This window comes from Anabrus simplex, chromosome 1, assembly GCF_040414725.1.
Source record: "Anabrus simplex isolate iqAnaSimp1 chromosome 1, ASM4041472v1, whole genome shotgun sequence".
In the NCBI taxonomy this organism is placed as follows: domain Eukaryota; kingdom Metazoa; phylum Arthropoda; class Insecta; order Orthoptera; family Tettigoniidae; genus Anabrus; species Anabrus simplex.
This window is the reverse complement of record NC_090265.1, coordinates 17,500,425-17,526,793: the sequence shown is the minus strand read 5'-3', so window position 1 is coordinate 17,526,793 and position 26,369 is coordinate 17,500,425. Positions and strand designations below refer to the sequence as shown.

Here is a 26,369-nt window from a genome sequence, read left to right as displayed (position 1 = left end):
CAGTCAGTCAACAGTTTCAAGGATGCATATGACCATTTTGGCCTCACCATCTACGCCAAAAAAACCAAGATACTTGCTCAGTGACTGAAATTCTCAGTCCACAGTGAAAGATCGAACTTCACCTGCTCAGTGTTCAAAGTGTTAAAAAGATAGGACAATATCTGAAAAAAGAAATCATTTAATAACAGATGATAACTGTAGAGATGATATGGACTTAGGACTTACGCCGTGACAACAAAACCAGGTGAAATGCTTTATGTTTTGCAGATATATTTGCTCCACATCTTCAGAAGAAAATCTCAATTCTCGAGGAAGTCTTCTACAATAACGAGGGTTTGAATTTAAGATTGTTTTGCTGTTGGAGAATTGTAGTGGTACGCTCGTTCGTCACCAGATGGCTCCCTGTATGCTGGCACAGCGCTCCAAGTGGGAGCTGACGGCAACATTACTGTAGTGGTACGCTCGTTCATCACCAGATGGCTCCCTATACGCTGGCACAGCGCTCCAAGTGGGAGCTGACGGCAACATTACTGTAGTGGTACGCTCGTTCGTCACCAGACGGCTCCCTGTATGCTGGCACAGCACTCCAAGTGGGAGCTGACGGCAACATTACTGTAGTGGTACGCTTGTTCGTCACCAGATGGCTCCCTGTATGCTGGCACAGCACTCCAAGCGGGAGCTGACTACAACATTAAGCTCCAGTTAAGATGTTCTATCACACCGTGCGTGCTTAAGAAGTATCAGAGAGGATGTCAGACGAATAGGGAAGAATGTGGTAGAAGAAAATAGAAACTAATAAAATAAAATAAATGCGATGAAAGACACCAGATTAGAATAGAACAGAGCTGAAGAATGGAAAGTATGATTATGATGCTGGTCAGTTTCCTGTATTCTACAGCAGTAGCCTGTCTCTATGGATATCGTCTACAAACTCGGCCACAGAACATTCACATTAAGAAGTCCAATTAATCTTTTCACTCACTGAGGGTCGACATTGGCTGTAGCCTCGTCCAGCATCAGGATCTTGTTATTCCTGATGAGGGCACGTGCCAGGCACACCAGCTGGCGCTGGCCGACGCTGAAGTTGCAGCCTCCCTCTGCCACTCTCGTCTGCAGACCGTAGTCCTCGTGCAGGGCATCCTTCAGTTCCACCTACAACCATCACAAATAATGTTCCACTCTTGTAGTTACAATGTTGTCATCCTACACCACAAACACCAAGAGACAGTTATGATTAGGGTGACCAACCATCCTGCATTTTAAGGTATTTTGTACGTGTCCTGCGAGGGATGCGATTTCTCCCACAATTGTCTTGTTTTCTGTCTGAAAAAAATGTTCATGTTATTGTCAGTTATTTATTCTGTGCAGAGTAATAAATAAGTTACAAGATGGTAAGCATCTGCAAAATGACCTCAATAATGTAGTGAGATGGAGAGCAGGCAATGGCATTATGATAAACAGGGTTAAAAGTCAGCTTGTGAGTTTCACAAATAGGAAAAGTCCTCTCAGGTTTAATTACTGTGTTGATGGGGTGAAAGTTATGGGGATCACTGTAAGTACCTAGGTGTTAATATAAGGAAAGATCTTCATTGGGGTAATCACATAAATGTCCAGCTCCATGACTAAATGGTTACCGTGCTGGCCTTTGGTCACAGGGCCCCGGGTTCAATTCCTGGTAGGGCCGGAAATTTTAAACATCATTGGTTAATTTCACTGGCACGGGGGCTGGGTGTATGTGTCATCTTCATCATCATTTCATCCTCATCATGACGTACAGGTTGCGTACGGGCTTCAAATGAAAAGACCTGCATCTGGCGAGCCGAACATGTCCTCGGACACTCCCGGCACTAAAAGCCATGCACCATTTCATTTCATTTCATCACATAAATGTGATTGTAAGTAAAGGGTACAGATCTCTGCACATGGTTGGTTATGAGGGTATTTGGGGTTGTAGTAAGGATGTAAAGATGAGGGGATACTAAGTCTCTGATAAGACCCAAACTAGAGTATGGTTCCAATGTATGGGACCCTCACCAGGATTACTTGATTTAAGAACTGGAAATAATCCAAAGAAAAGCAGCTTGATTTGTTTTGGGTGACTTCCAACAAAAGAGTAGCATTACAAAATGTTGCAAAGTTTGGGCTGGGAAGACTAGGCAGAAAGGAGACGAGCTGCTCGACTAAGTGGTATGTTGTAATAGATAAGAAAAATGTTCCACCGATCAATATATTTATTGTGGATGAATTATTACACTAGTACCGGTTTCGACCTATCTTGGCCATCATCAGCAAGCACACAAATTTACAGTCATGGGATAAATTACAAAGAAGTTACTTAAGAGCATCCAGATGTCTGATAAAAAATGGAAGTAAAATACAAAGTATATCAACCATAGAACATTCTCGATATTCAACTTAATCAACACAAGAACTACAAGAGGAATGAAGAATGAATGCAACGCAACATGAACTCAAATTTTAATAGACGTTTTTAAAATATACCATGTTTTGATGTGTTTAATGTGCTATATATTTTTAGTGCCTTATGAATTGGCATATATATTTTAATGTGTTTATGTACTCATGTCCATGCTCAATCAATAGGTTTTAGTTTATTCTAATCATCACCACTTTTAATCAGAGCTATTTTAACGCAACAAACTGCAATATATTTTACTTCCATTTTTTATCAGACATCCGGATGCTCTTAAGTAACTTCTTTGTAATTTATCCCATGACTGTAAATTTGTGTGCTAGCTGATGATGGCCAAGATAGGTCGAAACCGGTACTAGTGTAATAATTCATCCACAATAAATGTATTGATCGGTGGAACATTTTTCTTATCTATTACATTGAATCCAATCAATACGGAATATGAAACTTATAAATAATAATAAGTGGTATGTTATCAATATAGTTGGTCCATCATTGGACATTATACATTTTCCAAATAACTAATTTCTGGTTGCCAGCATTTCGCCGCAGTGTGCTAAATTGGACTCTCCGAGCTGTCAGCGGAGAGATGGCGTGGAATGACATTAGTAGACAAATAAGTTTGAGTAGTGTCTTTAAAAGTAGGAATCATAATATGAAGATAAAGTTGGAATTCAAGAGGACAAAATATTCATTTACAGGAAGGGGAGTTAGATATTGGAATAACTTACCACGGGAGATGTTCAATAAATTTCTAATTTCTTTGAAATCATTTAAGAAAAGGCTAAGAAAAGGACAGATAGAGAATCTGCCACCTGGGTGACTGCCCTAAATGCAGATCAGTAGTGACTGATTTTGTTTGTATCCGTATGAATTTTAACAATACGCAACTCTCCTGCCATCTAGCTTCAACTAAACATAGCGTAACAGTTGCCAACTGTATGATCATTAAAAGTGCAAAGAAGCAGGTCATAGCATCTTTGGAGAAAAGTTCCGGATATAATGAAGGATAAAGAAATTTCGGTTTGTGCAAGAAGTGCAGATAACTACAGTTTCAAACAAGGTGATATGATGCTATAGTCTTACTTATGTTGAGATTTTCACTATTTCTATACTTATTAGTTATAACTAGAGGCTGAAATTTAGAGCAAGTGTTGATGCATATCTGTTTGGTGTTTAAATTGACCTAACATCTAGGTCATCGGCCCAACAAGTGCTGATGAAAAGTATTTCATGTCATCATCATGAATTCCTCCCAGCGAGCCGGCTAGGATGTTTAAGAGCGATGTGCTTCTTTTCTCTTTAGGGCATCCCATGTTTCTCGTCTCTTCTCTACGTCTTCTCTGATGTGATCTAACCACCATTTTCTGGGACGTCCAAATACTTCCATGGTGTTCGAGTCACCTGCATCCGCTTAACCTGTCCTAGCCACTTCAGCCTTGCAACACTCATTCTTTCTTCCATGATCAGGTTGACCTGCAGGTCTCTTCATATTTGAATTTTCCTGATTCTGTCCTTCCTTGTTTCTAAGGAACAGCCCTGAGTTGGCATCATACAGCCTCCTTAACCTGGTCCATGAGATGTCAGAGATGATATGTGTTTACATGGATAAATCCTGTCAGGTGCGTCCACGCCGCGGGGGTCGGCAACTGTACTACAGTCCAAGCTACGGTAGCGGCCAAGTTCTGGTGGAGACTCAGTCCCATGGGGTATAACATGCGCCCCGTACACAGGGATACGTGTGAAGACCTTAACGGCAGTAAAGGAGTAAAATGAAAGTTTTCAATACAGCTGAACTGGCAGAGGAGGAAACCCGTCCACCTGGTGTTAGTACAGAAGGAACCCGGTGCCTTGTGGGAAGAGGAGGAATCCTCAAAGGCTAAGGGAGTAAACCATGAATGAAAATCCTCGGATGCATTAGGCTTAGCAGGTCGGCAGAAGAGTGTCCTTATGTGTTGCTTTCAATCTAAGAAAAAGGCTTGGATGGAAGAATACCAAATACAGATATTTCATGTAACTCATAAAACAAAGAAGTGCCACAAATATGTAATTTTTCCTCTTTTTTTCAATTTTGAAAAACTTGTGATAATATTTAACTAAATGTTCAATATTTTATTTAATTATTTCAGAATTTGTAAACTTTTATATGTTTTCATTTAGATGAAGGGTCTTGAACTTACAGACTGGAAAAAAAGTACAACAATGGGTGAAATGTATTTTTGTAGCCCTTCAATGTTGAAAACACCCTAGGGATATGAGCTGCGAATTTTACGTAAATAAAATATAATAAAGTGTGAGAATATATTCTTTATTTATACCTAAAAATTACAATCCCTTTCTTAATCATCATCCGGTCGATTACATTGTGTTTAATAGAAAAAATTAATAGCGTAAATTGTATAATATTGTATTCTAGGAAAATTTTCTTCGTCTCCTGTTAATTTAAAATTTAGTGCTTGACAATAATGTATTTTAGTGTACCATTTGCCACCGAGGTAGACACCTCATTTGCAAATAAAGAGATATTGATTTTATTTGATTAGAAATTTGCCTTTTTCTACCACTATGAGTGTTAATGTGAATCAATGCAGTGTTTCACTTAAATCCTTATAACTACATTCGGTGTAGACATTTTTCAAAAAATCAGAAAACGCTTGAGGGTATTGAACCAAGAAACAAATTACAGAAAGAACTGTGTAAATAAGTTAATTTGGCTAGAATTTGAATCATAAAGAAACAAGTGATTTTAGGCTGCTTTTCCGGAACTGCATTTAGGCTGGAAGTGACCCCCCCAGCCTCTGGCCCTTTGGCCCTTCAACTTTCGTCTACTAAGAAAGGTTTTCAACATTAAAAGGAAAATGCTTTTGAAAACACTAAAAACTTTGTATTTTTAAATTTAGAGCTAAAAATGTAGCTGCCCCCTAAAATTGTGGAATGTCCCCCTTTTTTGACTGTCTTGTCCCTCGTTTCTTCCTTCAACAGTTGGTCACGCTAGTGTTGATGGACTCTTATTTTCACAGGATATGTTTATAATACGTGTATGACAAGCTTGCAATAGCGTCCCTAGAGCAAAGTACTTGGAAAGAAAATGAGTGAATACGGGCAAACAATTGTTGCAGCAGTGCCCAGAAGAGTTTCAACATGCGAGAGGACGCGCGAAGGCAAATTGCTCACGCTTAATATTTTAATAAGCTGCTATTTTCCTTTGGCAGTGAATGCTCTGATAAAAATATAAATACGTACCCTGTTTAACTCCCTTTCAAGTAGTACTAACATAATTGCTCAGTAAAAATATTTTCTCAATATACAAATTTAATGAAATTGTTTGCAAAATCTGGTAAATTTACATGAGTTTTTAAAGAGCACGAAAGGGCACGTAAGCAAATTGCCTCAATGTTTACATTTGTACATTTCAATGAATGATTTGGTCACAAGTCAAGATAAAACTACAGCACCACACTTCACTGAAAGCCACCATAAACCTCACGAACTTAAGAAACTTTCTTGGAAATGCAGTCATGTAAGAATGCACAACGCGAGGTGTTGCACAAAGGCAATTTGCCGTGGCAGATGCGAGAGTGAAAGAAAACTTAAACTACTCCGGAACGCAGCAGGCGACACAATGACAATAATCAACGTCAGGCAAGAGAGAGGGAGGAGAGGGATGAAACGAGCGCCCTAAGCCCTACAGCGGCTAGCAACGGCATTATTAACAAATATTTAAAAAGTGCGGCAAACTGCCGCAGGTGCGACCTCTCGTGTATTAAAATGTAAGTAGGCTCTGACATGAAGTGTATGGCCAGCACTGTTGTTCGTAATGGTAATGGATGAAATTATGAAGGAGACAAAGGAAAAATATGGGAGCCCCTGGTTGTTAAGGCCTAGCACTGTGGTTAGCCAGTTCGAGTCCCGTTAGTTGACCGGCAGGCTAGGAGTGGTGGTGGTATACAATTTCTAATCACTGCATTGTGTGCTGAAAGTCTGGACTCAATTACAAACCTCACCACAGTATTCACATGGAGTGAGGGCATATGATGCTGTTGATGGTGATTCGTCCGTTGGATGGGGAAGTTAAGCCTTGAGCAGACCCCTTGGTGCTATTTGACAGAGTAGGCTATGTGCCGACATCGGGTTTCACCCTCTCCCTTCCTACTATCATACACATCGAAACCAAACCAAACCCCATGGCGCAACAGCTCCGGAGGGCCATGGCCTACCAAACGACCACTGCTCAGCAAGAAGGTCTGCAGATTATGAGGAGTCGTGTGGTCAGCATGACAAATGTTCTCGGCCGTTATTCTTGGCTTTCTAGACCGGGGTCCCAATCTCACCATCTGATAGTTCCTCAATTGTAATCACGTAGGCTGAGTGGACTTCAAACCAGCCCTCAGGTACAGATAAAAATCCCTGACCTGGCTGGAAATCGAACCCGGGGCCTCCAGGTAAGAGACAAGCACGCTACCCCTACACTGCAGGGCCGGCATCATATACACCGCCTGACAAAAAAAGGCACCCAGAAAGAGTGGCTGAAAGTGAATGGAACTACATATGCTGAAAGACCATGTGCCTTTATTGAACTGATTACAATATGGGATGAAAGAGACAAGGCCATTGGCAGTTACAGGTGGAATGTTGGCGACAGGTGAGTAGGGTGTCGCACCCCTGCCCCTGGCTACAATTCACGCCCTTATGCGATTCGGAAAGGTGTCAAACAGTCTTTGGATCCTCTCCTGAGGCAAGTTTGTCCAAGTTGTTGCAGCTGTCCCTTCAGATCCCGCAAGTTGGTACTGGGACGGAGTCCCCTTCCAATGTCATCCCACACATATTCAAATAAGAGGTCTGGGGTTCTTGCTGGCCATGGGAGGACCTCAACATGCTCTAGGCAGTCCATAGACACACGTGCTCTGTGTGGATGTGGATTATCTTGTCATGATATTTCTCAATAAATTGAGATAGCTTATATAAGGGGCTAGGCCTATAATTACATGCTTTTAACAGGATCCACCTGGTCAATTACGATACACTATAGATCTAGAATATTTGATTCAACGTCTTGCTACTCATGGCTGTGTTTTTCATAATTAACTTATCTTTCCACAGAGGAACTTTAAAAAAAATGTGCATTCAAGCTTTAAAAAGGTCAATTTAAGATTGTGACTAGTAACGTCACACATGACCTCAAGTTTTAAAACCTGGCAGAGACTTAATAAAATATCAACATTTAAGTGTTTTCATATTCATTGTTTTACACTGCCTATCAAGATTTCATCTTGTTATAAATAGAGGGCTTTGCCTTCAAGCTCAATCATTTCTTGTATTTTATCTAATTAGTGATCTTTTAAGTGTACTGTATTTCATACTGTGAATATTTCTTGTATATTTGCCCTATTCTAAGATCGGCTGATGATGACGTCTAACAACGTCAAAATCGGTATCGAGTAACCGAATGAAAATGTTGTAATTCAAACTGACAGCATAATTATTTTGAATTGAAATGGTGTAGCTTTTGCAATTTATATTGCTTTTTGTTATTCTCAGTTCAATACAGACCCATGATGAAGTTTTTAACTTTAAATGATATGGCCATTTGCTTCTAAGCAGAAGTCCTACTGCATTACTTCCTCCACCCACTGTAGATCATTGTGAAATCATCACTGTAGAAATCGCCATTCCCTGGCCATCTGATTTCACACAACCCCAGAACATCCATGTCTTTCTCATTCATTACATTTTTGGCTTCTTCCAGTTTTCCTGCCTCTAGTAAGGTTCTTACATTCCACATTCCAATGTTCATCGATTCATTCTTTTGAGGATTTAGCTGGATGACGACCTGAGAAGCCTTATTCCTTCCCCTGCCGGATCTTGGGTTCCACGCCTCATGATCAGTAGACTGTACATCATGCTGTGACAATATCAGGGTTGTTTATGTACGAGGGAAAAATAATTGAGGTGGTTTCCCGTTGCCTTCCACAATGCACAGTTACCACATCATATCCCAACATCTAAGTATGCCACGATATGATGCAGCTGTTTGCCAATACAAAGTCGACGGATCAGTCTTTGCATCAACAATAATGATATAGCTGCTGCCACTATATCATGTCCTCAGTTGATCTGCGAGTGCAAGCACCGCTCTCATCGAGAGCCCCTATCAGTTGCTGGGACGCGATGTGTCGGGGTTGAGGACTTCCCCGCCCAGGTCTGTCTTCCACAGAGTACAGAAAAGCCCTTCCTGAGTTCAGAGTTCCTCCCCCGTGCAACTTCACCATGTTCTATGACAGCTTCATTTTATTTTTTCGTAGTGGTTTAATGTCTCATTAACACATTGAAGGTTTTCGGTGACACAAGGGCGGAAAAGAGCTAGGATTGGAAAGGGAGCGGCAGTGGCCTTAGTTAAGCATATGACTGGTGTGAAAATGGGAAACCATGGAAAACCATCTTCAGGGCTGCCTTCGAACCCTTCATGAAACTGACAGCAATATAAGAAGTGCCAGTGTTTCTAAAAAATATTGCCGACTAGTGAAATAAAATTCATAGAGCGCTTGTAAGGTACTGGAAAGACATTCTGGACACTTTTATTACATTGACTGTATCAAAGAAAATCAATTTGCAACAATGTTATTTTGTAAATGAATCATGAATTGTTAAAAGGGCATAAGTCCATTGAAGCTAGTTCTGAGAAAACTAAGAAAAAGTGTTTGCATCCTGTGTTATTGCATTACAGAAGCAAAAACCTGTTGTAATAAGTTTGGCTTCTTCTGACCGACCTATACAACTACAAAAATTTAATATAAAGTTCATATTTTACACATTTTGTTATGTTTAAAGTCCGTTTAGCAATTCATTCAATTTTACTTATTGCATTGCATTTAAAAAGTGCCATTCTTTGAAAATTAGTCTTTATTTGGGATATTAAAGTATTTATCGGTAATTGTAGTATATCATGCATTTACATTAATAGAAACACTGTCAATCTCTGAAAATTAAAAAAAAAAAAAAAAAATTGAAAGTATGAAGTTTATCTAAGCCAATAAGCGTATTCAATATCACATACCAATACTAAAATATCACCAGAAAGATAGAAAGAAATCAAGAAATATTTACATTAGCCAATCCTTAATTTCAATACAGAATGTTTTTTAGTGTCACCCTCTTTATTCTTTTAAAACTGACCATTAAAACCCTGGATACTATAATCTGTCTTCATCACCCTCATCCTCCAAACCATCCATATTGTTCCATTTTAGAATATCTTTATAAAAATCATCTTCCTCCTTATCCTGAGGAATGTATGGTAGGAGCTGGTCAATATCCTCTCCTTTTAGTGTGGATGGGAACAGAACCCTCAGGGCAGACCAAGTTACATGGAAGCGTAATGTCTCCTACGCCTGGCCGAATTAGCTTAAATGTGTGTTTCAAAAAACTCCCAATGTAGGGAGAAACAACAACACATCCAGGAATTGCTACCTTTTAACATTCCATGGGAGAAGTGACTACCTTCAGTAAGCTTGAGATTGTCCCAGATTTAATGCCTTTTAACACTTAACGATGGGTATAACGCAGAGGAACAGATTAATATATATAAGTGAAAACCACCAAAATGTGGACTTACACCCTTTCAGCAATTCATGATTCAAATATAGAAAAAGTAATTGAAGTTGACTAACAGTGAAGTTATTGTAGTCTCAGAATATTACTATGATGTGTACTGCTATGATGAAGGTGTTTTACCGGTTGCAATGGAGAAGACAGAGGATACCATCAATCTTCTCTGGAACATTTTCTAAATCTAGACTTTGCCAAGTTATCAGTTTAAACAAACACAAACCTCCTGTAAGGCCTCCCACAGTTTGCTGTCTGGGTACTCGTCAAAAGGATCCAGGTTCTTCCTCATGGTCCCTGAGAAGAGAACTGGGTCCTGAGGAATGATGGATATCTTCGACCTGAGTGCCTGTAGAGCTATGTCTTTGGTGTCGACCCCGTCGATCATCAGCTTACCGTCCACCCACGCTAGGCGGAACATGGCTGCAATGAGAGAAGACTTCCCTGCACCCGTGCGACCCACTATTCCCACCTGTAATGAATGTTCACACAAAGATCAGTTACAGATTCTTCAAAGAGGATTTCACATCCACTGTGGTCCACCGGTATGGAGGCCCTTCAAAGACAAGAGGTAGAAATGACAAATGACTGAAAGTTCAATGATTAAATAAAATTCCCTGTAGAATTTGAACAATCATTTATCCTGTGTTTTCTTACTGAATAAATTGAACCTATTTAAAAGCGGGTACTCACTAGGAGGCTGCAACATGCAATGCAACGGTTGCTGCAACAATATTTTTCTAATGAGTATGCCTTGAGCTTTGTTGCTGCAACCGTTCGCAGTGCGGCGCGCTGTGATCCATCTGGTTGTCGGTATTCCAGTGAACACAAAGCGACGCGCAGTGTGTTCGCTGATGTGTTCCAGACACATTTCGTAGTCAGGACATGCAGAGGTCATGGTGTGGACTGAGGAATCCTGTCTAAATTTAATAGAATTATATTGCAATTCTGCATTATTATGGGACCCTTCAATGAAGTGCCAAATAATTTCAATATCAATGACGTCTCATACAAAAAATATATATTTAATGAAATGAAATAAAATTAAATGAACCTTACCTCTATGTGATCTTTTAATTCACTGATGATTGCTTGACACATTTCTGGTACAAATTTACTTATGACTACTGGGCGAGTTGGCCGTGCGTTTAGGGGCGCGCAGCTGTGTACTTGCATCCGGGATATAGTGGATTCGAACCCCAGTGTCGACAGCCCTGAAGATGGTTTTCCGTGGTTTCCCATTTTCACACCAGGCAAATGCTGGGGCTGTACCTCAGTTAAGGTCATGACCGCTTCCTTCCCAGTCCTAGCCCTTTCCTATCCCATCATCACCATAAGACCTATCTGTGTCGGTGCGACGTGAAGCAAATAGAAAAAAAATTACTTATCACTTGCTTGGATATTCTGAAACTGGTGAAGCTGCCACTGGTGGCTAAAAATCTCAAAGTAAGTGCCAATTTATCTTGAACAGATATAGCTTTTCTAAATTTCGTGTCCCTTGTTTATTTTTGGTTCAACCAAATTTAATAAATACTCGAAATTGGTCGGTGATATACGAGTGAAATTCTTAAAATATCCACTTATTTCTTGCGATTTCAAATCCAGAAGCAAATTGGAATTAGCTTTACTGTTGTGAAAGTCACCTTGCCACCAACGACGGGGATGTTTATAGTCCTCGATTAAGTAATGCAGCAGACTTATGACGAGTATACTGGACGACATTGTTGCAAGTGTCACAACGAACGCTGCGGAACTACTGGTGTTCGCATTGAGGTTTGACGAACGTACACATTGTACAAGGTTGCAGTAACCGTTGCAGCCTCCTAGTGAATACCCACAGTGATCATTTACCATAATACGTTTTGCAAGAAGCATCACTTGTCCCCTTGTCCTTTAAGGATAATGCTGAGGCAATTTAACCAAAACATACCATCAACCGGGCTTGAAATATGAGTTGTCTATTTGCAAAATTGTGGTATCTCCCTGAGAGATGTGGACTTATATTATCTTTAAAGTGATTTAATACCATGAACTGCTACCTTTTCCTACGTATGAGGATAAGTTACCACTCATTTGAAACTTAATTATATGCGACATCTGCAATTGGTTAAATTTTTCAGGAAACTGAAAAAAACGTATAAAATCTAGATAATGAGGTTTGGAATTATTTTTATTTGCTTAATCACTTATGAATAGCATCGTATTGAATGCTGCAGAATACCAATGTTTTATTTGTATAATTATTTGAAATATTTAAATTTCAAATTTGGAGATGAACGAGTTTGCACCAAATGAAAGAAACTGAAGGAATGAAAATGCTTTATTTGAAAGTTAACTCAATAAAGTGTAAAAATCCAATGTATTTACACAAAATGAACCAGAATTAAACAATAATTAATGCCATTGTCCACACTGTGCTCTCATGCATCTTCCCCAACTTCAGGGTCGTTGTTATTATCAATCAGTTCTTTGCAAAACTTCAGCACTTCTACATTTTACCACTTCTGTTGCCTAACTCTAATTTTCGATGAAGAAAATAAACTGATAGAGGCCAACTTTGCAACTTCTATAAAAGTGGACAGCACAAAAAGTGGATTTTAGTTTTTTTTTTTTTTGAAGATGGCCGGTTTTGCAAATAGACAACCCATATGTAGTAACAAAGTTGTTGCAGACCGTATTTTGTGTTTTTCTTTGGTTTTATAAGGACTACTTCATTTTTAATACAATTTTCAGCACAATTTTACTTTTACTGTTCGTAATACATTCTTTCTTCAGCTTATTATTTCTGGGGTGCTGTAGCTACCTAGGCTCATTCTGGTTTTGGCGAGGTGTTTAAGACCGGATGCCCTTCCTGACACCATGTGATGGAGATGAAAATCTCGACCCAGGGTCGACCTGGATTCAATCCTCAGCCTTCCTAGTGGGGAGCCAGCAGTTAAGCCACTGAGCTAATCATCCCCCCCTCCCCCCCCCCCCCTCCCCACACACATACACACACATATTCCATTGCACAAAAACAGAGTAGAAGAATATCCAGAATTAGCTGACATAGTAGCCCTGGAAGTTATTTTTTAATATCTTCACAATTCCTCCATGATTGTGGTTTTTCTGTTTGTTAAAAATGAAGCCATGTTTTCCAGTGTTGACTTAGTTAAATGAATTCTTTGTATGTTAGTGTGTGTTTTACAGATATGCTTTTAGTGTTTTAATTTACATTGTATTTGCTATGTGTTTGATAGACTGAAAAGCCTTTGCTACATGTGGTTTTTCTATCGTGTGTAAATCCAATTTTGAGGATGGAAATCCCCATTCTGACACCGGAAGATGTTCAGCAATGATATCTTCTTCCTTCTTGCTAAATAGGGGCTGTTTCCCAACACGTTTCCAAAATATTTTCCACTAATGTTATCACCTAATGTTGACCTTGGGATACCATACTTTTTTGACAGCTTGTCTAATGGATAATTTTTACACCTTAAAAAAATAAATTTGCACACTTCAAACAATCATATAGGAATTAGAAAGATCTTTTTGAAGACTTTCGTCTGGAGTGTGGCACTGTATGGAACTGAAACATGGACAATAACAAGCTCAGAAAGAGAGCAGAATCTTTTGAAATGTGGTGTTACACAGAAGAATGCTGAAGGTGAGATGGATCGATCAAATAATAATAATGTTATTGGCTTCACTTCCCACTAACTACTTACACAGTTTTTGGACATGCCAATGTGTCAGAATTTAGTCTTGCAGGTGTTCTTTTATGTGCCTGTAAATCTGCTAACATACGGCTGGCGTATTTGAGCACCTTCAAATACCACCGGACTGAGCCAGGATCAAACCTGCCAAGTGGGGTCAGAAGGCCAGTGCTTCAACCGTCTGAGCCACTCAGCCCGGCCTGGATAGTTCAATTCACAAATGAAGAATCAAATTGGTGAGAGATCAATTTGGCTAAATTTGACCAGAAGAAGAGATAGAATGATAGGACACATCTTAAGACACCCAGGACTCGTACACTTGGTTTTTAAGGAAAGTGTAGGCGGTACGAACGATAGACATAGAGCAAGGTATAAATATGAAAAGCAGATTAGCCCTTTGTGTCCTGCCGGTACTTTCAAGTACCGGCTCATATTTAGTCCTATATAAAACTACAGTAGGCAAGACCAGTTGTGTCGTGTTCTGTGGGTACGCTCAAGTACCTACAGAGGACATTAGAGTGTCTTTGGTGGTGTGATTCGTAATAATGACACCAGAGAGAAGCACTAAATTAGCTTGGGTTACTCAAACTTTCATCTCATATCCAAGCACTGACATTTCGTTTTCCTTTAGTTGATGGAAGCCCGAAATACGTAATTAATTATCATATTATTGTGTGAGACATTGTAAAGTATTCAATTAAGCAGTTAGGGTGCTGTAGAGTCACTTGAACTAGCTTTTATTCTTAGAAATGTAGTGGGTACTTTTAAGTACCGACAGAACTATAGGTGTCCCATGCTTCTTGTTCTCTTTGGTAACCATGGTTTTTTTATGTTGATCACATGTGTTTGTTGCAGGCTGTGTTTCTGTGTTGTGTTAATTATACATGAACTCTATAACAGGACATCATGAGTAAGCATAAGATCAGTGGATGATATTAGCGATTTACTGCCTGTTATAACAGATAATGGAGCATGTATCTGATGTGATTGCAATAGTGATGAAAAAGACTGTGAGTAAAACACGTGGTCTAGACAGAAGAAATGGGGACAGTGTGTTATTAGCGTTTATTGGTCTTAATTTTACGATGGGTTACCATAGATTAACATCCTACAAAAAATTTTGGTCATCTGCTAGAGACGTTGGTGTGTATTTAGTCACGGATACAATGGCGACGGCAAGATTTCAAGCGCTCATATCATATATTCATGCGAATGATAACAGTGCTGTGTCGATAGAGAAGTCAGATATGCTACACAAAGTAAGACCTTTCTTAGTAATAAGAAGTTTCAATCTGTATATGAATGGACTCGGGAAGTAAGTATGGACGATTCTGTTGTGCTATTCAAAGGTTGCAATTCTCTAAAACAGTACAATACTGCCAAGCCCATCGAGCGGTGTTACAAACTCTGGTGTTTAGCTGACAAGATGGGATTCATTCTCGCATTTCAACTCGATCAGGGGAAGAATGAGTATCTTGAAGAAGAATTCGGAGAGCACAGGTTAGGTGAGAGGGTGGTTTTGTCTCTGACAAAACGTCTGTGGGATTAGAACAAAATGTTTTTTAACAATTATTTTACCTATCATCGACACTTGGAAAGGCTGAAACTATACAAGACCTTGGCATGTGGCACAGAAAGATCTGACAGGCAGGGTTGTCCAACATATCTAAAACTGAGAAGAGCCTGATAAGAAGAGAGTATGTTATAGATTTTCTAATAGTGGTTTGGACTCCTTCAAGTGGCAAGACAACAAAACTGTACATTCTGCATCCAGTTGCCATAGGTTAGAACAAATTTATGTGCAACGAACTCAGAAAGATGGATCCAGAGTGCAGGATGCTCCGTAGTTGTGCATGACTACAATCTGTACATGAGAGGTGTTGACCTTGCCGACCATTTTAGAACCCTGTATGATGTTGACGGGAAGTCGAAGAAATGGTGGCTGAGGCTCTTCTGAGGTTTTCTTGACATGTGTGTGAATGCCTACGTAATTTACAGTGAACTGATCGGTAAGACAATTGTCCTCCAGTTTCGAAGGATGGTGGCAAAAATAATCTTGTCAATGAAAAACCCTAAAAACAAGAGGAATTCCTTGACAATACTTCGGTCACCTCCATCCCTGCCTGCAAAAAGAAAGAAGACGGAGCACTCTGTCCCAATAGACGTCAGAATGGGAAACAGGTGCATTCATTTGCCTAAATTTATGGAGATTTGTGGATGATATGAGGTGTGCAGTAAGAAGTAGGTCTAGTCACGTCCACATTGTCAGCGTTCACTACAAGGTGTCAAAGAGGTGTCTATGTCAACGAGAAGAAGGGCTGCTTTGTGGAATACCAACAAATAGACGTATAGAACGCTTTGAACATTCCCATTTGGATTTTTGTAAGACGGATTGATTGCTTTCATTTTACTACTTCTTTATTATGTTCATTTTATAATGTCTTGCGAATTTTATATCACTATTATTGATTCCCATTCATTTTGAGAATATCTTTAGTAAAATTTTATGACCTTCAGCGGTTCTGATGTACGTATATTGAAGGGGTGACCAGAGGACTGTCGGTACTTAAAAGTTCAACTGCTAGATTGTGTTCCCAGTCACTAGTGGACTGAGGGTACTTCAGAGTACCATGAAAAAAATGGATACTTAGAATTGTTGCATTTTGAAAATACTCCTTGTGTGTCTTATTTGAATGGTATTTAAAGCCTTGAAGGACATCAATTGCATTTTGTTCATTTTCTGTATTTTTGGGACTTAAAGGGTTAGAGCAGATGTAGGATGCAGCAGTTACATAGAAATGAAAAGGTTAGCACATGATAGGGTGGCATGGAGAGCTGCATCAAGCCAGTCTATGGACTGATGGCTCAAACAAGGTGAGTCAAGACTGAAATGTTGTGATTTTTGACCAAATATAGAATTTCAACTTTAACCTTTAAGAATACTCCAATTTCTTCTCTTTCAAATCTCGTTATCAGTTTTCCCTAACGCCCTTTTAAAGCTCTGAATGCCAGATTTAAAGGGTGGTGGTTCGGCCCCTTTCTCTCACGCTGTCAGATAAAATTCGCTTTAAAGTTCCTTGGAACTACCAATTCAATAATCCCGCTGTAGAGGAGAAACACATCTCACGGAGTAAGTTTTAAAGCAAGTATGTTCCTTTAAACTTTCAATTGCTTTTATCTACCTTAGAACATTTTCAGTTCTTTGCCATGCATAAAATGTTCCTTGCGACAGAGTTTTTATCGGATTCCCCTGAAATTTTCAGAAAATGTTCAAATACGTACAGGAATTAAAAGTGGTTCTGCATTTTATTCTCAGATGAATATTATCTTCAGATTTTTACTCCAGAAATAGCCTGTTGAACAAACAATGAAATATTGAAAAAATATATCACCAACAGTTTATAATGAGTGCAAAACCAGGAGTTGTTCTTAAATATGTGAGTATTTTTGACATATCTGCCAAAAACCTGGGAGCATTTGAGCATCATGTGCAATACTGTTTTGACAGCGGTTACTTTAAATGTTCTATTTTTGACATATCTGCCAAAAACCTGGGAGCATTTGAGCATCATGTGCAATACTGTTTTGACAGCGGTTACTTTAAATGTTCCTCTTGCCCTTATCCTCGCTACATTACATGTGGTTGATATAGAAGCGCTTTGTGCTTTCAGCATTTCTACCACGAGCATCATTGTTGCAGAAACTATAAGGAGCAACTTGCTTCATGAGTAAACATCACCTTTATTCCGATTAATCTTTCTTTTCACCATAACAATCTCATTCTGTTGCCTTTATTGACCCACAATCAATGGAGGAATTAAATTATTTCTCTTAATGCTACTACATCATCTTCACGACATACTACACAATTACTTACAGAATAAAACAGATCATTGCTGCAGTTACTCAACGAGTGAACCCAGCACGCAGTGCAGTACTGCGTAACCAAGTGGGCCAACTCAAAGGTGCTAACTTTAACGCTTTCTGTAGGTCGTGTGAGTTAATTGCCAAAGGAAATGTTTTCGCCGTTGTTTATTCTTGACTCATTTAACACGTGTGCAAAACTTACGAAGATCCGTGATTCCCTCGTACGCAACCTTCTCTTGTAAGTGGTGTGTTCTCAAATGAAAGGTTCCACCTGTTCAATACTTTATTTCTTATACTAAGTGATATATTAGTGGGAATACATGTTTCGTCTTCTATGAAAATATCCTCAGTTACCTGATAAATCAGTTTAATATTATCTGACTAGATTATATCTTATATGATTTTAATTCTAAGTGTGTGTTCTGCTAGACTACAAACTTCATGCTCAAAATACAATTAAATATTAAGACTTCATCATCCACATAAGTAATTTTGCGTTGTCTTTACAACATTTAAATTCTGGTTGGTTGGTTGGTTGGTTGGTTGGTTGGTTGGTTGGTTGGTTGGTTGGTTGGTTGGTTGGTTGGTTGGTTGGTTGGTTGGTTGGTTGGTTGGTTGGTTGGTTGGTTGGTTGGTTGGTTGGTTGGTTGGTTGGTTGGTTGGTTGGTTGGTTGGTTGGTTGGTTGGTTGGTTGGTTGGTTGGTTGGTTGGTTGGTTGGTTGGTTGGTTGGTTGGTTGGTTGGTTGGTTGGTTGGTTGGTTGGTTGGTTGGTTGGTTGGTTGGTTGGTTGGTTGGTTGGTTGGTTGGTTGGTTGGTTGGTTGGTTGGTTGGTTGGTTGGTTGGTTGGTTGGTTGGTTGGTTGGTTGGTTGGTTGGTTGGTTGGTTGGTTGGTTGGTTGGTTGGTTGGTTGGTTGGTTGGTTGGTTGGTTGGTTGGTTGGTTGGTTGGTTGGTTGGTTGGTTGGTTGGTTGGTTGGTTGGTTGGTTGGTTGGTTGGTTGGTTGGTTGGTTGGTTGGTTGGTTGGTTGGTTGGTTGGTTGGTTGGTTGGTTGGTTGGTTGGTTGGTTGGTTGGTTGGTTGGTTGGTTGGTTGGTTGGTTGGTTGGTTGGTTGGTTGGTTGGTTGGTTGGTTGGTTGGTTGGTTGGTTGGTTGGTTGGTTGGTTGGTTGGTTGGTTGGTTGGTTGGTTGGTTGGTTGGTTGGTTGGTTGGTTGGTTGGTTGGTTGGTTGGTTGGTTGGTTGGTTGGTTGGTTGGTTGGTTGGTTGGTTGGTTGGTTGGTTGGTTGGTTGGTTGGTTGGTTGGTTGGTTGGTTGGTTGGTTGGTTGGTTGGTTGGTTGGTTGGTTGGTTGGTTGGTTGGTTGGTTGGTTGGTTGGTTGGTTGGTTGGTTGGTTGGTTGGTTGGTTGGTTGGTTGGTTGGTTGGTTGGTTGGTTGGTTGGTTGGTTGGTTGGTTGGTTGGTTGGTTGGTTGGTTGGTTGGTTGGTTGGTTGGTTGGTTGGTTGGTTGGTTGGTTGGTTGGTTGGTTGGTTGGTTGGTTGGTTGGTTGGTTGGTTGGTTGGTTGGTTGGTTGGTTGGTTGGTTGGTTGGTTGGTTGGTTGGTTGGTTGGTTGGTTGGTTGGTTGGTTGGTTGGTTGGTTGGTTGGTTGGTTGGTTGGTTGGTTGGTTGGTTGGTTGGTTGGTTGGTTGGTTGGTTGGTTGGTTGGTTGGTTGGTTGGTTGGTTGGTTGGTTGGTTGGTTGGTTGGTTGGTTGGTTGGTTGGTTGGTTGGTTGGTTGGTTGGTTGGTTGGTTGGTTGGTTGGTTGGTTGGTTGGTTGGTTGGTTGGTTGGTTGGTTGGTTGGTTGGTTGGTTGGTTGGTTGGTTGGTTGGTTGGTTGGTTGGTTGGTTGGTTGGTTGGTTGGTTGGTTGGTTGGTTGGTTGGTTGGTTGGTTGGTTGGTTGGTTGGTTGGTTGGTTGGTTGGTTGGTTGGTTGGTTGGTTGGTTGGTTGGTTGGTTGGTTGGTTGGTTGGTTGGTTGGTTGGTTGGTTGGTTGGTTGGTTGGTTGGTTGGTTGGTTGGTTGGTTGGTTGGTTGGTTGGTTGGTTGGTTGGTTGGTTGGTTGGTTGGTTGGTTGGTTGGTTGGTTGGTTGGTTGGTTGGTTGGTTGGTTGGTTGGTTGGTTGGTTGGTTGGTTGGTTGGTTGGTTGGTTGGTTGGTTGGTTGGTTGGTTGGTTGGTTGGTTGGTTGGTTGGTTGGTTGGTTGGTTGGTTGGTTGGTTGGTTGGTTGGTTGGTTGGTTGGTTGGTTGGTTGGTTGGTTGGTTGGTTGGTTGGTTGGTTGGTTGGTTGGTTGGTTGGTTGGTTGGTTGGTTGGTTGGTTGGTTGGTTGGTTGGTTGGTTGGTTGGTTGGTTGGTTGGTTGGTTGGTTGGTTGGTTGGTTGGTTGGTTGGTTGGTTGGTTGGTTGGTTGGTTGGTTGGTTGGTTGGTTGGTTGGTTGGTTGGTTGGTTGGTTGGTTGGTTGGTTGGTTGGTTGGTTGGTTGGTTGGTTGGTTGGTTGGTTGGTTGGTTGGTTGGTTGGTTGGTTGGTTGGTTGGTTGGTTGGTTGGTTGGTTGGTTGGTTGGTTGGTTGGTTGGTTGGTTGGTTGGTTGGTTGGTTGGTTGGTTGGTTGGTTGGTTGGTTGGTTGGTTGGTTGGTTGGTTGGTTGGTTGGTTGGTTGGTTGGTTGGTTGGTTGGTTGGTTGGTTGGTTGGTTGGTTGGTTGGTTGGTTGGTTGGTTGGTTGGTTGGTTGGTTGGTTGGTTGGTTGGTTGGTTGGTTGGTTGGTTGGTTGGTTGGTTGGTTGGTTGGTTGGTTGGTTGGTTGGTTGGTTGGTTGGTTGGTTGGTTGGTTGGTTGGTTGGTTGGTTGGTTGGTTGGTTGGTTGGTTGGTTGGTTGGTTGGTTGGTTGGTTGGTTGGTTGGTTGGTTGGTTGGTTGGTTGGTTGGTTGGTTGGTTGGTTGGTTGGTTGGTTGGTTGGTTGGTTGGTTGGTTGGTTGGTTGGTTGGTTGGTTGGTTGGTTGGTTGGTTGGTTGGTTGGTTGGTTGGTTGGTTGGTTGGTTGGTTGGTTGGTTGGTTGGTTGGTTGGTTGGTTGGTTGGTTGGTTGGTTGGTTGGTTGGTTGGTTGGTTGGTTGGTTGGTTGGTTGGTTGGTTGGTTGGTTGGTTGGTTGGTTGGTTGGTTGGTTGGTTGGTTGGTTGGTTGGTTGGTTGGTTGGTTGGTTGGTTGGTTGGTTGGTTGGTTGGTTGGTTGGTTGGTTGGTTGGTTGGTTGGTTGGTTGGTTGGTTGGTTGGTTGGTTGGTTGGTTGGTTGGTTGGTTGGTTGGTTGGTTGGTTGGTTGGTTGGTTGGTTGGTTGGTTGGTTGGTTGGTTGGTTGGTTGGTTGGTTGGTTGGTTGGTTGGTTGGTTGGTTGGTTGGTTGGTTGGTTGGTTGGTTGGTTGGTTGGTTGGTTGGTTGGTTGGTTGGTTGGTTGGTTGGTTGGTTGGTTGGTTGGTTGGTTGGTTGGTTGGTTGGTTGGTTGGTTGGTTGGTTGGTTGGTTGGTTGGTTGGTTGGTTGGTTGGTTGGTTGGTTGGTTGGTTGGTTGGTTGGTTGGTTGGTTGGTTGGTTGGTTGGTTGGTTGGTTGGTTGGTTGGTTGGTTGGTTGGTTGGTTGGTTGGTTGGTTGGTTGGTTGGTTGGTTGGTTGGTTGGTTGGTTGGTTGGTTGGTTGGTTGGTTGGTTGGTTGGTTGGTTGGTTGGTTGGTTGGTTGGTTGGTTGGTTGGTTGGTTGGTTGGTTGGTTGGTTGGTTGGTTGGTTGGTTGGTTGGTTGGTTGGTTGGTTGGTTGGTTGGTTGGTTGGTTGGTTGGTTGGTTGGTTGGTTGGTTGGTTGGTTGGTTGGTTGGTTGGTTGGTTGGTTGGTTGGTTGGTTGGTTGGTTGGTTGGTTGGTTGGTTGGTTGGTTGGTTGGTTGGTTGGTTGGTTGGTTGGTTGGTTGGTTGGTTGGTTGGTTGGTTGGTTGGTTGGTTGGTTGGTTGGTTGGTTGGTTGGTTGGTTGGTTGGTTGGTTGGTTGGTTGGTTGGTTGGTTGGTTGGTTGGTTGGTTGGTTGGTTGGTTGGTTGGTTGGTTGGTTGGTTGGTTGGTTGGTTGGTTGGTTGGTTGGTTGGTTGGTTGGTTGGTTGGTTGGTTGGTTGGTTGGTTGGTTGGTTGGTTGGTTGGTTGGTTGGTTGGTTGGTTGGTTGGTTGGTTGGTTGGTTGGTTGGTTGGTTGGTTGGTTGGTTGGTTGGTTGGTTGGTTGGTTGGTTGGTTGGTTGGTTGGTTGGTTGGTTGGTTGGTTGGTTGGTTGGTTGGTTGGTTGGTTGGTTGGTTGGTTGGTTGGTTGGTTGGTTGGTTGGTTGGTTGGTTGGTTGGTTGGTTGGTTGGTTGGTTGGTTGGTTGGTTGGTTGGTTGGTTGGTTGGTTGGTTGGTTGGTTGGTTGGTTGGTTGGTTGGTTGGTTGGTTGGTTGGTTGGTTGGTTGGTTGGTTGCAGCCTACGGAGGGACATTTTACACTAATAATAATTTTAAATAAGCATAAAAGATAATAATCAGTATAAACAACAATTTTAAGTAGCAACAGTAAATTATTAACAATAACAATGTAAGAGCAATTGCAATGATAACATAACTGGCAAGTGTTGGTTACAGAGTTAGCAAGAAGAAAGGTCGTGGGTTGAATGGACGGAAGAAAGTGGAAACCTGGGGAAGACACCTGATTCAGAAAGTGATGGAACCAACTAGACAGAAGAATATTCTGGATGTGGTGCTGATAAAACCAGATGAGCACTATAGAGAAACCGAAGTAATAGATGGTATTAGTGATCATGAAGCTGTTTTTGTGGTAGTAAAAATAAATGTGAAAGAATGGAAGGTATTAAAATTAGGACTGTTAGGCAGTACCATACGGCTGATAAAACAGGCATGAGGGAGTTTAAAAAAAGTAAATATGATCAGTGGAAAACAGTAAATAAAAATGTAAACAGACTCTGGGATGGGTTTAAAGCAGTTGTTGAGGAATGTGAAAATAGGTTTGTACCTTTAAAGGTGGTAAGGAATGATAAAGATCCACTATATTATAACAGAGAAGTAAAGAGACTAAGAAGGAGGTGCAGGTTGGAAAGAAATAGAGTTAGAAATGGCTGTGGAAGTAAGGAGAAATTGAAGGAACTTACTAGGAAACTGAATCTAGCAAAGAAGTCAGCTAAGGATAACATGATGGCAAGAATAATTGGTGGTCATTCAAATTTTAGTGAAAAATGAAAGAGTATGTATAGGTACTTTAAGGCAGAAACAGGTTCCAAGGACATTCCAGGAATCATTAATGAAGAAGGGGAGTGTGTATGTGAGAGTCTTCAACAGGCAGAAGTATTCAATCAGCAGTATGTAAAGATTGTTGGTTACAAAGATAATGTCCAGATAGAGGAGGTGACTAATGCTAAAGAAGTATTAAAATTTACCTATGACAACAATAACATTTACAGTAAGATACAAAAGTTGAAAACTAGAAATGCAGCTGAAACTTATAAGATTTCTGGGGATATACTAAAGACAATGACTCGGGATATAGAGTCTAGTACCATTGATACGGAATTTCCGTGGAGCAGAAAGAGGTGAAAGAAGGTGCTGGTGTAACTACAATATCAAAAATGAATTTTAAACTTTAAATAAAGGTTATATTTCTTTTAGAATCTCAAATTTAACAAACAATATCTTCAGGTACTGGTAATCAGTTACAAAATAGCAATAGAGATACAAAAATTGGAAAACCCAACATTAGGGAATTTAACAGATTTGGGCTTCAAGCCCCTAATTTTTGACTTTACAATATCACCAAATAGTGTTTACATAGACAAGGAGAAAACTCCCAAAACAAGAGCACTTTGCTCCAAATTTTACAAATCTATAGCCTTCCAGAGGCACCCCTCAATGTTACAAAAATCTCAGAAAAGATCTTATATGCTCTCCAAACTTAATCATGGAGACTGCGCTCCCAATTTCTTACAGCCTACTCAAGGCATCATTACACAAAATCATACAGTTTCTGGCCTCTCTAGGCCCAACCTACAAGTTACTATTTTACACAGGGGTAACTAGTACCCAACCTACTGGACCTTCGTGGAAAAAGAACAGGTTGAATTACTGACCTGAACGCAAAATGAATGGAGGCATACACTTGCACACCTAGAAAATTAAGTATGAAATCCTAATTGTTCTCTTGGCCCGATGAAGCAGAGGCTAATCCCAAGCTACTGAGGCGACTAGACTGAAGGTTAATTTAATGCATTACAGGAAAGAAAACCAGATACAAAATCGTAGTCACCTCAAACCAAGTTGAAAGGGAACTCGAGAGGGAAACGCACTCTCTATCCCCGATTTACAGTTTTAAGACCTTATGAAATTTACATTAGCCAAAAGAAAATTTACATTTTAGAAAAAGGTGGTTACATAGTTAGAAATTTGAACCTTCCCCTCGGATAAGTTTGCGGAGACAGCTAGAAAGATAGAATATAGGTGGCCATTACCTGGGCTGTTGGTCTGCCTACCGAAGAATGAAGCACCCCGCCTCCTGTCTTAACGCACACACTCTCAGAAAGACGACGATCAATGAGACAAGGTAGCCAGAACAGCCTCAGCTTATATACCCAAGGGGATTGTTCGAGATGATTCTGGACTAAATCCGGACCCACCCTCTCATTTTTATTGGCCGAATCCAAAATTACACCCAAAAACCAACAAGAAGCCTGTGATAGGCTGAAAAATAATTACAGAAATTTCTAATTGGCCAAATTTAAAAGTTGGCAGGATGGGAAGGAAGTGTTGCCAACCCAAAAATAAATGAACATTGATTTAGTTATATAAAACTAGAAACACAAAACTTCTTTAAATCACAAGTTCTTTTGTCTTACACCAGAGTGCATGACCACAGTTTTTGTTAAGACATCTATGGAGAAAATTTCAAACTTCTTGAAGTAAGAAAACACAAAGCAAATAAATCCAGTCAGTTTAGACAACTTCACAATGACACAATTACTCAATACTTCCATGGTGACATCTTCAGGTCAGTGTCTCAACTTCATGCCGTAGGTGTTTCACATTTGGTTTGATAGATAGAGTACTTTAAGGCACATTGAATAATTCTAATGTATTGTAAGGCATTATGAAATGTTAAAACCTAATAAATTACTATGTCTAAACCTTTTAGGAAACTCATTCCATCTTAACCTCATTCAGAGAATGGTTGTTGTGAACATAGTACCATTTAATTGCAACTGTTGTGAAAATCTGGTTAAAAACTTGTGTTAATGTTTTATAGTAACAGTCTGTCATTAAAAGATATTTCTGCAACACCATTAACAAGAATTATTTGTCAAAACCAATGTTAGATTCCCTTCTTAGTTGCATTATTGGTGCTGAGGAATTAGAAGAACAGATTAACACCATTTAGTTTAAATAGCTGGAATCTTACAAAAATGAGCTAGTCAAAAGGGGACGTTCAAACTTAAAATGATGGATGTAGTCTATAGTCTGCTACAGGATTACCAAATTTGTGTTGAAGTTCTGAAATTAAAAGAACGCTGTGTAAATTTAAGAGTCAATAGGAATATCTGATTTAATTGCTGATGTTGATATTTTGTCACTTACCCCCTTGACGGCTGCAGTGTTGTCTTGCAGCGTTAACCGCACCAGAAAGTCTGACAGTCACTTCTGCTTCTCGTGTTATAGCAGTGTGAATGTTGGAACGGGGGGTTTGTCGGGGAAGAAGGGGTGGGTGAGGCTTTAGAATCGCTAGTTGTGTGCAGAGGGAAAATGACATAAACCGAAGAGGGGGGGAGTTACATTCGCTCGTGTAGTCGGAGTGTTTATAGACATAGAATTAAATATTTAAAAAAAATCTTTATCCTTTAACTTAAATCTTTATGGTAATTCTGGAATCTTTTCATATAACGGTTTTTTTATTTCTATTACATCATTCAAGTTCTGGTTATTATGGAAATGCTGGTCCAAATGTATGTATATGTTTTCGAATTCTATCATTAGTTTGCCTTTGTCTATTCTTTTAATGATCTTTAAATCTTGTTCTATTGTGGTAAATTGATGCCCAGATTCTTTCATGTGGGAACTCATAGCAGAGTATTTATTATGTTTTCAAGAGACAAATAGACAAAGGCAAACTAATGACATTTAAATGCAAGAAATTAAAATAAATATCTATATAGGTATTCTTCAAGCAAGAAAGAAAAATAGAAAACATAGGGGAATGAAGTACATTTATTATAAAGAGGCAATGTTCTCACGGTGAAAGAAGAGAGAAGATAAATAAGCGAAGCAAGTTGACATACGAGAACCAAAGGAGCAGTTACCGGCAGAATACCAAGATGGCCGAGCGAAATTCAAACGATAAATTCATAAAGGAAGAAGAGCAAGGAAAAATATCATGACAGAAAATGAGCAAATTATCCAACTCTAGCTCTCTTATAAATAAAATAGAGACTGAAGCAGTATTGAAGCTAATATAGTACAGCTGAAAGCAGTTTTCATTGGCTATCAAAATCAGAAAAGCAATTATAGATTGTCAACATATTAAAAATATCGATATGAATTCCCATGTGAAACCAGCTGATACTTAAAGAAAAATTTCATTGTTCCGTATTGAAATTATTGATGATAAAAATTAAATAACTAGAAAGGAGGTTCAACCTATTCAATACTCAAAAGAAAGAAACGTAGCAATCACATTTCTATTTAAATGGGACCGG

The 26,369-nt window shown here is 40.2% G+C and overlaps 1 protein-coding gene across 1 annotated transcript in view; it reads right to left on the bottom strand.

The window, feature by feature from the left end:
* LOC136883349 (probable multidrug resistance-associated protein lethal(2)03659) overlaps positions 1 to 26,369 on the bottom strand; it is a 274,390-nt gene that overhangs the window by 15,498 nt on the left and 232,523 nt on the right. Inside the window, exons 21-22 of the mRNA XM_067155603.2 lie at positions 10,263 to 10,508; positions 983 to 1,152 (exon numbers count right to left, since the gene is read on the bottom strand). Of these exons, the coding sequence (XP_067011704.2) occupies positions 983 to 1,152; positions 10,263 to 10,508 (416 nt within the window). The remainder of the gene's footprint in view (positions 1 to 982; positions 1,153 to 10,262; positions 10,509 to 26,369) is intronic.